Source organism: Sorex araneus, chromosome 6 (assembly GCF_027595985.1).
Source record: "Sorex araneus isolate mSorAra2 chromosome 6, mSorAra2.pri, whole genome shotgun sequence".
Lineage (NCBI taxonomy): Eukaryota > Metazoa > Chordata > Mammalia > Eulipotyphla > Soricidae > Sorex > Sorex araneus.
In genome coordinates, this window is record NC_073307.1 from 138,477,949 (window position 1) to 138,491,577 (window position 13,629).

The following is a 13,629-nucleotide window of genomic DNA, read 5'->3' on the forward strand; positions in this document are numbered from 1 at the left end:
TGTTTTCCTCTCTCAGGATGGAGACCTTATTTGTGTGCCTACAAAATCCAGGCCAACTTCCAGTTTTGCTGTTTCTTCCCAATGTTTCTGGGAAAACAACATCATGAACACGGAGGCTTTAAGCTGAGACCCAAAAGTTAATGAGAAAAGCATGTGCAGTTGCTCCTTTGCGTGTTATGGAAGTAGGTTCATGCATTAATTGCACTTTTTTTTCTTTAGGTCCAATATGCATAAAAATGTTGTTAATTTTTTTTTCTAGGTTGACAATTTCCTAGGTTTAGAAGACTTGGATGTGGATGAAGAGATTAAGCCCCAGATGAGCCAGGGTACGAATGTTTTCTGCTTTCTCTCTCTGCTACAGTATGTCTACAAATAAGACATTAGGCAACCCTTCTTCCTCTCCTCCCTCCCTCCCTCCCTCCCTCCCTCCCTCCCTCCCTCCCTCCCTCCTTCCCTCCCCTTTTTCTTTTCTTCCTTCCTCCACCTGTACACCAACAATGTGAAGTTCTGACTTCCCTGTGGTTGAAAAAACTAGACTTATAGTTTCTTTTTTCAGTAACAAAAAATTCCATTTGAAATGTGAAAGCCTATAATGTCTTTGATCTAAACTGGAATAAAGGTGCTCCTCTTCCCCAAGATTTACCAGATGATTGATTTTTTTTTTTATAATTCTCTCAAGTATTATCAAATGAAACTAATTCCTAGACAGATACTGCATGTTGTAAATTGAGATTATTTTTGAGTGATAGGAGGATGTTAATCATAAATTGTAGACTGTCAGAGTTGATTATAGAATGACAAAAATAAAGAAGAATTAAAAAAATAAGACCCAAATGTTCATTTTTATAGATATTTACCAAATATGTAAACCAAACACTGAGTACTAACAACATTCCTTCCATAAACATTTCTTCTGGGGTATTCTCCCTCTGGGCTGGGCTGAGACAGACAGACTTTGTATTAGTCCCTGATGCTTAGTTATAGAGATGAGGACTTTTTCCTTTCTGGGTTCACATTTGTGAATTACGGACTTTAAAATATGTTCAGAATTATGGTTTCAAAATATTTGCTTTGAAAACTCTCACTTCTGATTGTATATGCAGGAATATCTCAGTCGAGTTTGAATGGTAGGGAAGAGGCAGTTTCATTGGGTGGGTGCCTATGTGTTGACTGCAGCCTAAAAGTACAACATTTCAACAAAAACTTACTGTTATTATTTGGAGTTCACCCCCCCCCCCAAGTCAGACCAGTTCAAAAGGAACCATTTCACATTGCTGACAATTATAAATGGTAAGTCGCGCGAATGCGTGGTTTTGGATTTCTGTATAAAGTCCAGGGAAAATTCTGCCAGAAATTGCATAGCCCAGCTCACAGTCCCAGTGCATTGCTGTAAGAAGTCTCTGGAATCAAAGTCTTTAGGCGCAGAGGGTCCGCATCACGCTCAGTAGCTCCGGATTTATCTGGGCCGAGGGCGTGCCGGTTACACCCCCTTCCCGTGAGTCCCTGGGAGCCCCAAGTGTAAAAATCGAATACCTCTGGGTTAGAATTCTTGGAAGAAGGTTATTAATGTAGCAGCCACCTCTCTGGACTGTGAACTAAGCAAAAGCCCCACGCTGGCCGACTCGGCGTGGCGTACACCATACTATGAGGCGCGGGAAGGGGGATGAGGGGGAAAAAAAAAGGGAAAAGATAATAGAAAAAAAAGAGTTATGTACTTGTAGCAGTGGGGCTACATATCTCTCCATTCTCAGCAATGGAAAACTAATTATCAAATGCTTCCTTGGTAGTAGGTCTGTCTCTCTTGGGTGGAAACTCCAACAACTATAATGAGTTTTGTGTTGAAATATGGAATGTAATCAAGGTAAAGAGAAAATGAAGTGAAATTCATTAGTTATACAGTAGGGGGTAGGGGGTGGGGGCGGGGGGGATACTGGGGTTTTTGGTGGTGGAATATGGGCACTGGTGAAGGGATGGGTGTTTGAATATTGTATAACTGAGACATAAGCCTGAGAACTTTGTAACTTTCCACATGGTGATTTAATAAAAAGTTAAATAAAATAAAATAAAATAAAATAAAAGTACAACAGACACAAATCGTGGCTGTTACTTGGGGTAGGCTGGCTTATGATAAACAGATTGGCATTAAAGTCACTGGCTAGGGATGGCAGGCTCCGTAAATTGGTTCTGTATCCTTCTGCTCAGGCTTCTCTTGTTGTGGGTCTTGGAGAGTCTTTGCTAATTGGTAGCACTTAGCATTTTTATTCTGTCTCTAATCAGGACACCGCAGTATTGAAAGGCTTGTTTCTCAAGCACTCTCCTTACCAGTAGAATTTGCAGGGTTTTTTTTTTTCTGTACTTACTTGGTTCAAGTGAGATCAGAGATCTAAAGAAATCACATGCTCCAGGGAGAGTTTCTCGTAACTGTAATAGCTTAGGCAGCTCTGAATTTCTGTATGAGCAATTTAGGGGCTCCAATTGAATTAGAAGGGATAGGAAGGATTTACCAGGAAGCTGAGTTTGAAAGCTCTTTTTGAATTTGAGGGTTTGGGTTTTTTAATTTGTGAGGATGTGTGTGTGTGTGTGTGTGTGTGTGTGTGTGTGTGTGAGTCTTTATTCTATAATTTGTCCACAAATAAGACGTTAGGCAGCCCTTTGTCCTCTCCTCCCTCCCTCCCTCCCTCCCTTCTTTCTTTTCTTCCTTCCTCCACCTGCAGCCCCCAACAATGTTAAGTTGTAATATGTAAACCAAACACTTAGTACTAAAGGTATTCCATAAACATTTCTTCTGGGGCATTCTCCCCCCTGGGCTGGGCTGAGACAGACTTCGTACTAGGTACACGTGTGTGTGTGTGTGTGTGTGTGTGTCTGTGTGTGTGTGTGTCTGTGTGTTTTATTTTAAACATGCAGATTCCTGCATTATGTACCCAGGAAAATGTCTTAATTCACATCCTTGGTAGAATCTAGTAACATGAATTTTAAACCTGCTGCTCCAGGGGATTGGGTGACAAGGTTTGTGGAAACACTGAGACAAATGCTTCCAGTGTGCAGGTAGAGCATTTGCAGTATAAAATTAGATTCCTAAGAGGGGGGTCGAAGCGCATGTAGTGCATTTTTGTACAGTTTCACATTTCTTTCCTCCTTCCAGTAACATTGAAATTCTGATTACTGACATAAAATGACCTCGCCAATGAAGCAGATTTTGGTGATATCTGTCTCTTAAACTAGCCTTTTAAGCCTTTCCATTATTTTCACATTGTTTGCTTTAAGTAGTCTTTCAAGTTGCTTTTTAAAAATTACCTTATCTACTTGTTTTTAGTTTAAAACATGGCACAAGGATGATGATGATGATTTTTTTTCCCTCCCTGGAAATCAGGTAACAGGTAGTCTTGTATTTGTGTATGGAAGGTTCCTGAGGCCGAACCATGTCTCAGTTGATTTGGATGAACTAGTTAAGACCTTCCCTCGTGTAAAGTCATGTAGAAAGTCTAGGCTGAAAAGCAGACCCAGCGCCCAGGATCCATTCCAGTTACCAGCAAGACCACCAGGGCTTCGCGATTTTCATAATGCACAATCTGGGTCATTTGAGAGGACAGAAAATTAAATAGCCTGTGCCAAGGTGAATTTGAGTTTGAATCTAATTTGTATTAAACTTCAGGAATGTGAGCAGAAGGCAAATATTTATATCAGATGGGAAATGTGACATTTTAAGTAGGCAAGATGCTTGTATAATTTTGGCAGCTGGGAGGTTTACTGATTAGATTCCGTTGTTATTGTTTAAGCAGCCGCTTTGCCTGGGGCCACAAGGAAGTGCCTGTGACAGTGTTTTTTCTGCCACTGATTTTATTTCTTCACCACACTTGGCTTTAAGAAATGTTTTCTTGGGCTCAGGGTATGTCATTCCTTTCCTTCCCGGTATTGGATTTGTTATTTTGGGATCCCAGGTGGAGACACTTTCTGCACTTTCTCAGAAGCCGGCAGCTCCGTGCCCTGGCATTGAGGAGTGTCTGAGGGTTCCTTTGTCTCCACAGTTTCACGGCTTGCATTTTGATGGTTTGTTTTGGGCCCCTCCTGTCTCTGTGCTCAGTTGGAGACCATTGGGGGTGGCGGATTAAGCTTGGTCAGCCACTTGCAAAGCAAGTGCTTTACTGGCTGGCCCCTCACCATCACTGTCATCCTGTCATCCCATTGCTCATTTGCTCCAGTGGGCACCAGTAATGTCTGCATTGTGAGATGTTGTTACTGTTTTTTTAGCATATCGAATACACCACGGGTAGTTTGCCCGGCTCTGCCATGTGGGCCCTAGACCCTCTTTTTTGCTGGGTAAAGGATTCTGGTCTCCCCCACACCCTCCATATGTAAAAGATGTTATTCTGTTCTGGTGTTAATTATTGAAAGCTGTTGAAACACCAGATGTCAATCCGATTGTTATTGCTTAGAAACAGTATTTTCCCTCTTATTTGAACACATTTGTGATTTTCTTTTTGTCGACAGTAATTTTGTTACACTTTGGTATTGTTTTATGTGTATTTCTTTTATTTGGAGTTTTGTAGAGAGTGTTGTCAATGTTGGGAAATTCTCAGTGGTATCACTTCAAATATTATCTGTGCCTGGGCTTTTTACCATATCTCATGTATCTCTTATGGCCTTTATAGCATCTGCTGGCTTTTTTTTTGGGGGGAGAGGGTTTGTTTTTTTTGGCCATACCTGGTGGTGCTCACGGTGCATTCCTGGCTCTGGACTCAGGGATCACTCCTGGCAGGGCACAGGGGAACATTTTGGGGTGCCAAGGATTATACCTGGGTCAGACAGATACAAGACAAATGCCCTACTTACTTTGCAATCACTTTTGTCTCAGCATCATATGTTTTTTTAAAATTTTATTTCTTTTTAATTTTTTAAATTTTATTTTTATAATAAAGTTGTTCACAATAGTTCATTACGTTTAATATTTGAACACCAGTCCCACCACCATGCATGTTCCCACCACCATAAGAGGAAAGTGTGTGAAGATTGTTGTGTTTCTTCCTGGAGCCGTTTACACCCTTGTATAAGATATGACAAGCATGGATGTTAAGCCCAAACAAATATGTGGGCTAGAGTGTAAGAGGTCACAGCCAGGCTCTCCAGGATGTTCTATGGCTCTCTCTTCTGGGAGCATTATTTCAGGGCCTCTGGATCTCGGCCATTGATGAGATTATATGGCATCGGGGGACGTTTGTGGGTTTGACTGCAAAGCTACTGGAAAACTAGGGATCTGTGGGGAGGAGGCCCAGCCCTGTTCTGAGCAAGCTTGGAGATCTCAGTCACAGGCTCCCCATTCCTGAATTTTTCTGCAGGTTCTGTCATGGATGAGGCTTGTCTGAGCCTGCGGAGAGCTATTTCACTTCTCTAAAAACATTATTTCAAACTTTAACACCATGGCTAATACACTTGTTTCGGGCATTCAATGTTTTAACGCCAGTCCTACCACCGGGGTGACCTTCCCTTCACCGTTGTCCCCAATTTTCCACCCCCTCAAGTCTTCACCCTTAGCAGGTCCAAAATAATTTGTTATATTGCTTGTTACATCAAAATGGTTAATGGAATTATCAAAAAAATTAATTCAGTAAAAGAAAATTTGTGAAAATTGTCCTGTCTCACAATGGGGTCAGCAGAGGCATTGTCTAAGGGTGTACTGAGCTGTATGTTGCTAGTTGAGCTTCTGTATTACTGTTTCTTGAGCGGTAATGCTGCTTTCCCATCTAACTTGGGCTTGCTCCCACTGGGCTGTCAGTGTTGTGGATTTTGGCAGTGTGGTGCTCCAGGAACTCCAGCATCGGTAGAGTTGGGACAGTCCATAGGCTGCTCCACTCCAGAGGACGTTTTAGAATTTTCATTCCTTGGATGAAAGCCTGGCTTGCATCTCTCTCAAGGTCTTCTCTTCCAGTGAAGCTGTGGAGCTGTTGTTTACGTGGTGGTGGCTGTGTGATGTGGTATATTTTATTTTATTTCCTTAGTTGGAATATTTTCTGCTATTTATATTCTGGTTTACTAGTCCTTGCTAGTCCTAATATGCTCCTGTCACTGTCACTGTCATCCTGTTGCTCATTGATTTGCTCGAGCAGGGACCAGTCATGTCTCCATTGTGAGACTTGTTGTTACTGTTTTTGGCATATCAAATATGCCATGGGTAGCTTGCCAGGCTCTGCCGTGTGGGTGAGATACTCTTGGTAGCTTGCTGGGCTCTCTGAGAGGGGCGGAGGAATCGAACGTGGGTCAGCCGAATGCAAGGAGCTATTAATAGTTTAGTTATTGAAATTCTTAAAAGAGATCTAGAGGGGCTGGAGCATTAGTACAGCAGGTGGGGCATTTGCCTTGCACGCGGCCAACCCAGGTTCAATCCCTGGCATACCATATGGTCCCCCAACCATCAGCAGGAGTAATTCCTGAGTGCAGAGGCCAGGAGTAACACCTGAGCATTGCTGGGTATAACCGCCAAAGCAAAAATAAATATATAAATAAATAAATAAATAAATAAAAAAGACATCTAGAATAGTTTTAGATCTCTGTTCAAATTATCATTTTTTTTGTGATGTAAGTTTTGGAGCATATTAAGTAGTTATTTATGTCTCATTTATATCTTCTATTTGTTTCCATGTCCCATAATTCAAATATGGGAGAAGTCCTATGAATATATTTATATAATTAAATCACCCCTCTTTGGGAGGAGCATTGGACTCATACACCCCACTGTGCTCAGGGCTTGTTCCTGACTCTGTGCTCATGGATCATTTCTGGTGATGCTCTGGGACCATACGCGGTGCTGGGCATTGAACTGGGATTGCCACGTGCAAGGCAAGAGCCTTAACCCCATACTATGTCTCTGTCCCCTTAATATCTTCTTTTTGATACACTTTGTATGCCTGATCATTTTTATTTGAGTACTAATCATTATAAATAAAATATGTAGGCTCTGGATGATGTTATCTATTCTAGCCAAAAGGTTACTTCAGTGGTTTGCTTGACATTAGAGTAGGAATAGATCATCTTAAGCTAACCTGGGGTTCAATTGATGCGAGACTGAATTTCAGGCTTTGTAAGGACTGCTTTATTTCTGGTCCTTGCTTATTGTCAGTGGATAGACCTTCAAGTTCCCTCTTTCTTGGAGAACCTGAAAACTCTTAAATTTTACGCTTTGAACCCTGTAAACCTGTTGGGTAGTTCTAGGTTTCCTGCCTCTAACCCTCTTTCTTCTTATCACCTCAATCTCTGATTACAAAGCAATGAATACCACAACCTAGAAAGCAGCTTAGACTCTTAACACTCCCCTTTTATTATTTTTTTTATTAGTGAATCACCATGAGGTACTGTTACATAGTTACAAACTTTTGTGTTTGTGTTTCAGTCATTCAATGATTGAATACCCATCCCTCCACCAGTGCCCATTTTCTACCACCAATGATCCCAGCATCCCTCCCACCACCCCCAACCCCTCCTCCCCCACCCCACCCCACCTCTGTGGCAGGGCATTCCCTTTTGTTCCCTCTCTCCTTTTGGGTGTTGTGGTTTGCAGTAGAGGTATTGAGTGGCCATTGTGTTCGGTCTATAGTCTTCTTTTGGCATGCATATCTCAACCAAGCGGTTCCCCCCAGTACCCTTTATTTGGTGTTCCCTTTTCTATCTGAGCTCTTTTTCCGCAGAATGTGAGGCCAGCTTCCAAGCCGTGGAGCAAATCTCCTGGTCCTTATCTCTACTATTCTTGGGTGTTAGTCTCCTCTTCTGTTACTTTATATTCCATGGATGAGTGCAGTCTTTCTATGTTTGTCCCTCTCTTTCTCACTCATTTCACTTAACATGATACTTTCCATGTTGATCCACTTATATGCAAATTTCATGACTCCATCTTTTCTAACAGCTGCATAGTATTCCATTGTAGATGCACCAAAGTTTCTTTAACCAGCCATCTGCTCTTGGGCACTTGGATTTTTTCCCCCAGATTTTGGCTATTGTGAACAGTGCAGCTATGAACAAACAAGTGCTGATGTCATTTCTACTATACTTTTTTGCCTCTCGGGGATATATTCCCAGAAGTGGTATTACTGGGTCAAATGGAAGCTCAATTTCTAATTTTTTGAGAATCGTCCATACTGTTTTCCAAAAGGGCTGAACCATTCGGCATTCCCACCAGCAGTGAAGGAGAGTCCCTTTCTCCCCACATCCATACCAACACCGATTGCTTTTGTTCTTTTGGATGTGTGCCAGTCTCTGTGGTGTGAGAGGATATTGCATTGTTGTTTTGATCTGTATCTCCCTGATGATTAGTAATGAAAAACACTTTTTATGTGCCTTTTGGCCATTTGGATATCTTCTTTGAGAAGGTTTCTGTTCATTTCATCGCCCCATTTTCTGATGGGGTTGGATGTTTTCTTGTGGAGTTCAACCAGTGCCTTTTATACCCTTGATATCAATCTCTTATCAGATAGGTATTGGGTGAATATTCTTTCCCATTCTGTAGACTGTCTTTGTATTTTGGTCACTGTTTCTTTTGAGGTGCAGAAGCTTCTTAGTTTAAGATAGTCCTATTTGTTTATCTCTGTTTCCACTTGCTTGCCCAGTGGTGTTCGACTCCCCTTTTAGAAGTTTCTTGCTCTCTGGGACCTTGATTACTTGAGTCCCGGACTGCTCAGGTAGTTCTCCAATTCCTTTGAAGAGTTGATTTTTTTTGTAATTTATCTTGCTTTTCTAATGCACACAGTGGAAAGATTAGACTAAGCACACTCCTGAGAATGATCTGGTAACCCACAGGAAAGTCTGTTCTCTGAGGGTCAGACGTATTCAAGTTTCTACTGATATTGCAAAAACAATGTGGGATCTAGTGCTCTTATCTGTGATCATGGCAGTGGCACCAATTAACGAGTCATCATTCATTTTCATGAATTTGTACTGCAGGGGAATAGGATGGGGTGGGGTGGGGGTAGGGAGATGGTGGGACGATGGTGGAGGGAAGCAGAGACTGTAGTGGAGGGTGTGGTGCTGGAATGTGTCATGCACAGAATCTTACCACTGACATAATTCATAATAATTTTGGGGGGCTGGAGCAATAGTACAGCGGGTAGGGCGTTTGCCTTGCATGTGGCCGACCCGGGTTTGATTCCCAGCATCCCATATGGTCCTCTGAGCACCGCCAGGGGTGATTCCTGAGTGCAGAGCCAGGAGTAACTCCTGTGCATTGCCAGATGTGACCCCAAAAGCAAAAAAAAAAAATCCAAAAAAAATAATTTTTGGAAAAGAATTGGTAATTAAAAACAAGTACCACTTTCCACGGAATATCTTTGGTGAGGTGGTAAAAGTTACTAGTTTTATTAAATCTCTGTCCTCAAGTAAAGCTCATTTTTTTTCTTTTTTTTATTTTAATTTTTTATTGTGGAAAGTTACAAAGTTACAAAGTTAAGTAAAGCTCATTTTAATGTTTTGGGTGTTAAAATAAGTCGACATGAAGAACTTCTGCATCTGAAATACAGTGCTTGTCTCATGGCAAAAATCTTGTGTGATTGAATGATGTGCTGAACTTTTACTTTTTTCCTCTTTTTTTTCATGACTCAACATTTTTGCTTGAAAGAATGACAAAATTTAGTTCTAAAAAATGAAGTGAGTCTGTCTCTTGAAGATTAATGACTGGTAATATTTATTGGCAATGAGAAAATTGGCAGTGGGTCAAGTGAAAATTAGATTTTTTGGAAAACTTATATCTAATACTGTATGCTTGACATCTTCCTAATATTTAAAATTCTTTCTATAAAATTGAAGTTGTTAACTAATGTGATTTTTAGACTGGATAATGAAATGTGTCAACATTTAGAAGATTTTCTTAACATACACAGAGAATCAATATTTTCTATTCACAAGGTTATGAAATCATGAATAGTGGAAAGATACATTTAATACATAAGACAGACTAGTGGATTTCTAACATGATAATATGAGAAGTTTGCGGAAATGGATTAAGATTGTACTTTATGGGGGGAAACTCCAACAACAATAGTGAGTTTTGTGTTGAAATATGGAACGTAATCAAGGTAAAGAGAAAATGAAGTGAAATGCATCAGTTATACAGTTGGGGGTGGGGGCGGGGGGTATACTGGGGATTTTGGTGGTGGAATATGGGCACTGGTGAAGGGATGGTGTTTGAATATTGTATAACTGAGACATAAACCTGAGAACTTTGTAACTTTCCACATGGTGATAAAATAAAATTTTTTAAAAAAAGATTGTACTTTAGTCACTTTTAGAAACTTATTTGTCAAGATTTGACATAGTGCCCCAAACAGATATCTATAACAGATTACTGTAATTCTCTGCTTTCCAACTCTATATCTATGTAAGACTACATATATCTAGATTTTCTTTTCCTTCAGTAGAAATATCATTTTCTGAGAGTTGAATGCAGAAGTAAATGTAGAATCCAGTTTCCCTCCAGTAGATATTAAAATTTTTAAAATTGCAAACAATGTAGATATTGAAGCATGGAAGCCATTGCTTTTCTCAGATTGTCTCCATCTTACAAGATACATTCATTGTAAATAATCATTTTCATGAGGTCTGGGAGATGATGCAGAGGGCTGGAGCCTGTGCCTGGCATGCATGAGGCCCTGAGTTCAATCCTCGGCACCTGTTTAATACCCCTGAGCACTGCCAGCCAGTGTTTTGGTGGCCCACTGTGTCTCACTGGGTATCTCACTGTATCTCACCCTGAGTATCAGGTGTGTTGCCCTCTGGGCCCCCAGCACCACCACTGAACCATCCTCCCAGACCAGGAGGATAAAGCATGACCGGAAGTGGCCTTTAGACTGCTGGACATCATAATTTCACTCCAAGAGAATATGAATCAATTATAAACCCACCTATGATTGTAAAATAGCTAAAGCAAGGTAGTTTTCTCATAACACGTCTTTTTTTGTTTGTTTTTTGTTCTTTTCCTTTGGGATCAGGCCCAGGGCCTCACCATGTAGGGCAAGTGCTCTGTTGCTGAGCTGCGTCCCTGTCCATAACCGATATCAGACTATTCCCATCCTTCCTGATTTCACACTGTTGCAAATCTCGGTCAAGCTAAAGTTATTCAGTTTTGTTCTTGGGTATTCTCCGACTGATTTCATGTATAAGAATCTTATCCCTGTAACAAAATTTTATATTTGAGGGTAAGGACTACCCATATTTTATAATATCCGCAGTGTTCTATAGACAGGGTAGATGTGATACTTGCTGTTCAGTTGAAAAGTTGAGATGCAGGAGATTCATTTCCTATTTGCAAGCATTTGTTGAGAATTTACAGCAGAGAAAACAGCAATAGATATATGTTAAGCACCGGTAGATAAGCAGTTGGGCATTTTACTTTTGCACTGAAGCAGCAAACGACAAGAATTTTAAATTTGGAGGACACTGAGTCTTACTGTGCTGAAAGGATTGTTCCCATGCAAGTAGAAATTTTAGGAAAGAAACCATGCTTTGTGGAAAACATTACCTCCTTTGCAAGCACATTAGGGAAGTAAAGCATTTCAGTAAATAAATAGCAGACTCTTCCTCCGCAGCGCATCAGATTTTAGATAGTCTTGGAAGTAGGATAGATTTTTGATTTCACATTTGAATTGATGTTTGCAGGCCAATAGCTCAGCGGGTGGTGGTTCTCACATTAAGTGACAGTAATCCTTTCTGTTCATGCCTTTGCACTTGGCAGGTTTCTACCCAGGCTTGTACTGGCCAAGGTGGTGTTACCAAGAGTCTTAGTTGAGGGACTTTGGCTTTGAATTCGTGGACCTGGACAGTAGAAGGTCAGCCATTCCATTAGCCTTACTACATATAAAAATACTACTTCTTGGGGCCGGAGCGATAGCATATCGGGTAGGGCGTTTGCCTTGCACGCGGCCGACCCGGGTTTGATCCCCAGGATCCCATATGGTCCCCCAAGCACCGCCAGGAGTAATTCCTGAGTGCAAAGCCAGGAGTAAACCCTGAGCATCGCTGGGTGTGACCCAAAAAGCAAAAAAAAAAAAAAATACTACTTCTTGGGATATAAATTGCCATGAGTTGCACCGGATATGGAGTAACTGTGCTAAGATGTGATGCAGGGACATTTCTGGGCCCTCAGTTTAGATGCATAGCTTGAAGACTTTCTTATGTACTTGTCTTTTTAATGCCTGTTTAGAAAAAGGCCATATTAAAGCCTTTGGGCTAAGACATGGGATCTGACACGGGCACTGCAGAAAGACTACCTGGCTCTCCGCTTTCCAGTGTGGTTCGAGTGACGTTACTCTCGGTGCCTACAGCTCATGCCTGTCAGATCTAAGAGAGGCCTGGGAGGATTCAGTGCGCTAACACCTAAGCAGTGTCAACTTATATGTGTTGACTGTCAATATTTTTTTTTGTATTTATGCTATTTAATTAGATCATATCTTCTAATTTTTCTTTTTTGTTGTTCTTTTGGCTTTTGGGGTCACACCTGGCAATGCTCAGGGGTTACTTCTGCCTCTGCGCTCAGGAATTACTCCTGGCGATGCTTGGGGGACCATATGGGATGCTGGGGATTGAACCTGGATTAGACCATGTGGAAACGCAAAAGCCCTACCTGCTACACTTTCCCTCTGGCTCCACATCCTCTTCATTTGTATAGGTTGAATTCCCTGTTTTTCTTTAATTCATTGATCACTATAAGATATAAAATAAGTTTTTTATGATTGAGTTTCTGTTGTACAATGTCTGAGCACCCATCACTTCCCCAGTGTCTACTTCCCTCACACTGCCCAGCCCTTCTCCATGGCAAACACTTCTCTGTTTTTCTTTCTAGGACCTGTGGTTTGCAGTACTGTTACTGAAAGGGCATCGTGCATATTGCTTTACCTCCTTTCAGCACCCAGTTTTTGTGCACAGTGATCACTTCTCCCTGTCATTAGTCATCCCACTGTCATCCCTTCTTTGGCCTAGCCACCTTCCCCCTATTGTGGAAAGCCTCCTACTAATGGTCTTTCTGGCCTTCTTTTCTGTTGTCTTTGGGTATTTTTCTCCTACTATGTTTTTCCATATCTCGCAAATGAGCTCCATCATTCTATGTCTGTCTGTCTGTCTCTCTCCCTCTGACTTTTTCCTCTTAGAATGCTACTCTTCTTGTCTATCCAAGTATCAGCAAATTTCATGGCTTCCATTTTTTCCCCCTAACTGCTGCATACTATTCCACTGTGTAGATGCACTCTTGTTTCTTGACCCACTCATCCGTTATTGGGCACTTCTGCTGTTTCCAGATTCTGGCTATTTTGAATGGTGCTGCAATGAACATAGGAGTGCAGATGTCTTTCCTGCGTTGTATTCTGAGGGCCCTATTCCCAGGAGCAGAATTGCTGTGTTGAATGGAAGCTCAGTTTCTAGTGTTTTGGGGAATGTCCATATTGTTTTCCAAAGGGCTGGATTGGTTGACATTCGTCATTCGTGTATACTTCAATTTTAGTCATAGTTTAACTATTTTCTTCTCCCTCTGCCCCCCCACCCCCATACACAGTCACTGTTCCTTTTTTGTCTTTTGGCTCTTTGGCTACACCTGGCTGTGTTTAGGATTAATTCCTGGCTCTATGCTTGGGATTTTCACATTCTCAATTTCAATGCTTG

At 41.3% G+C, this 13,629-nt stretch overlaps 1 protein-coding gene across 3 annotated transcripts in view; it reads left to right on the plus strand.

Annotated features, from left to right (window-relative positions):
• The window catches only part of IFTAP (intraflagellar transport associated protein), a 77,384-nt gene that overhangs the window by 51,085 nt on the left and 12,670 nt on the right, over nt 1-13,629 (plus strand). For all 3 annotated transcript variants that reach the window (XM_055143116.1, XM_055143117.1, XM_055143118.1), the window contains one exon: nt 260-326. In XM_055143116.1, coding sequence (XP_054999091.1) covers nt 260-326 — 67 coding nt within the window. The remainder of the gene's footprint in view (nt 1-259; nt 327-13,629) is intronic.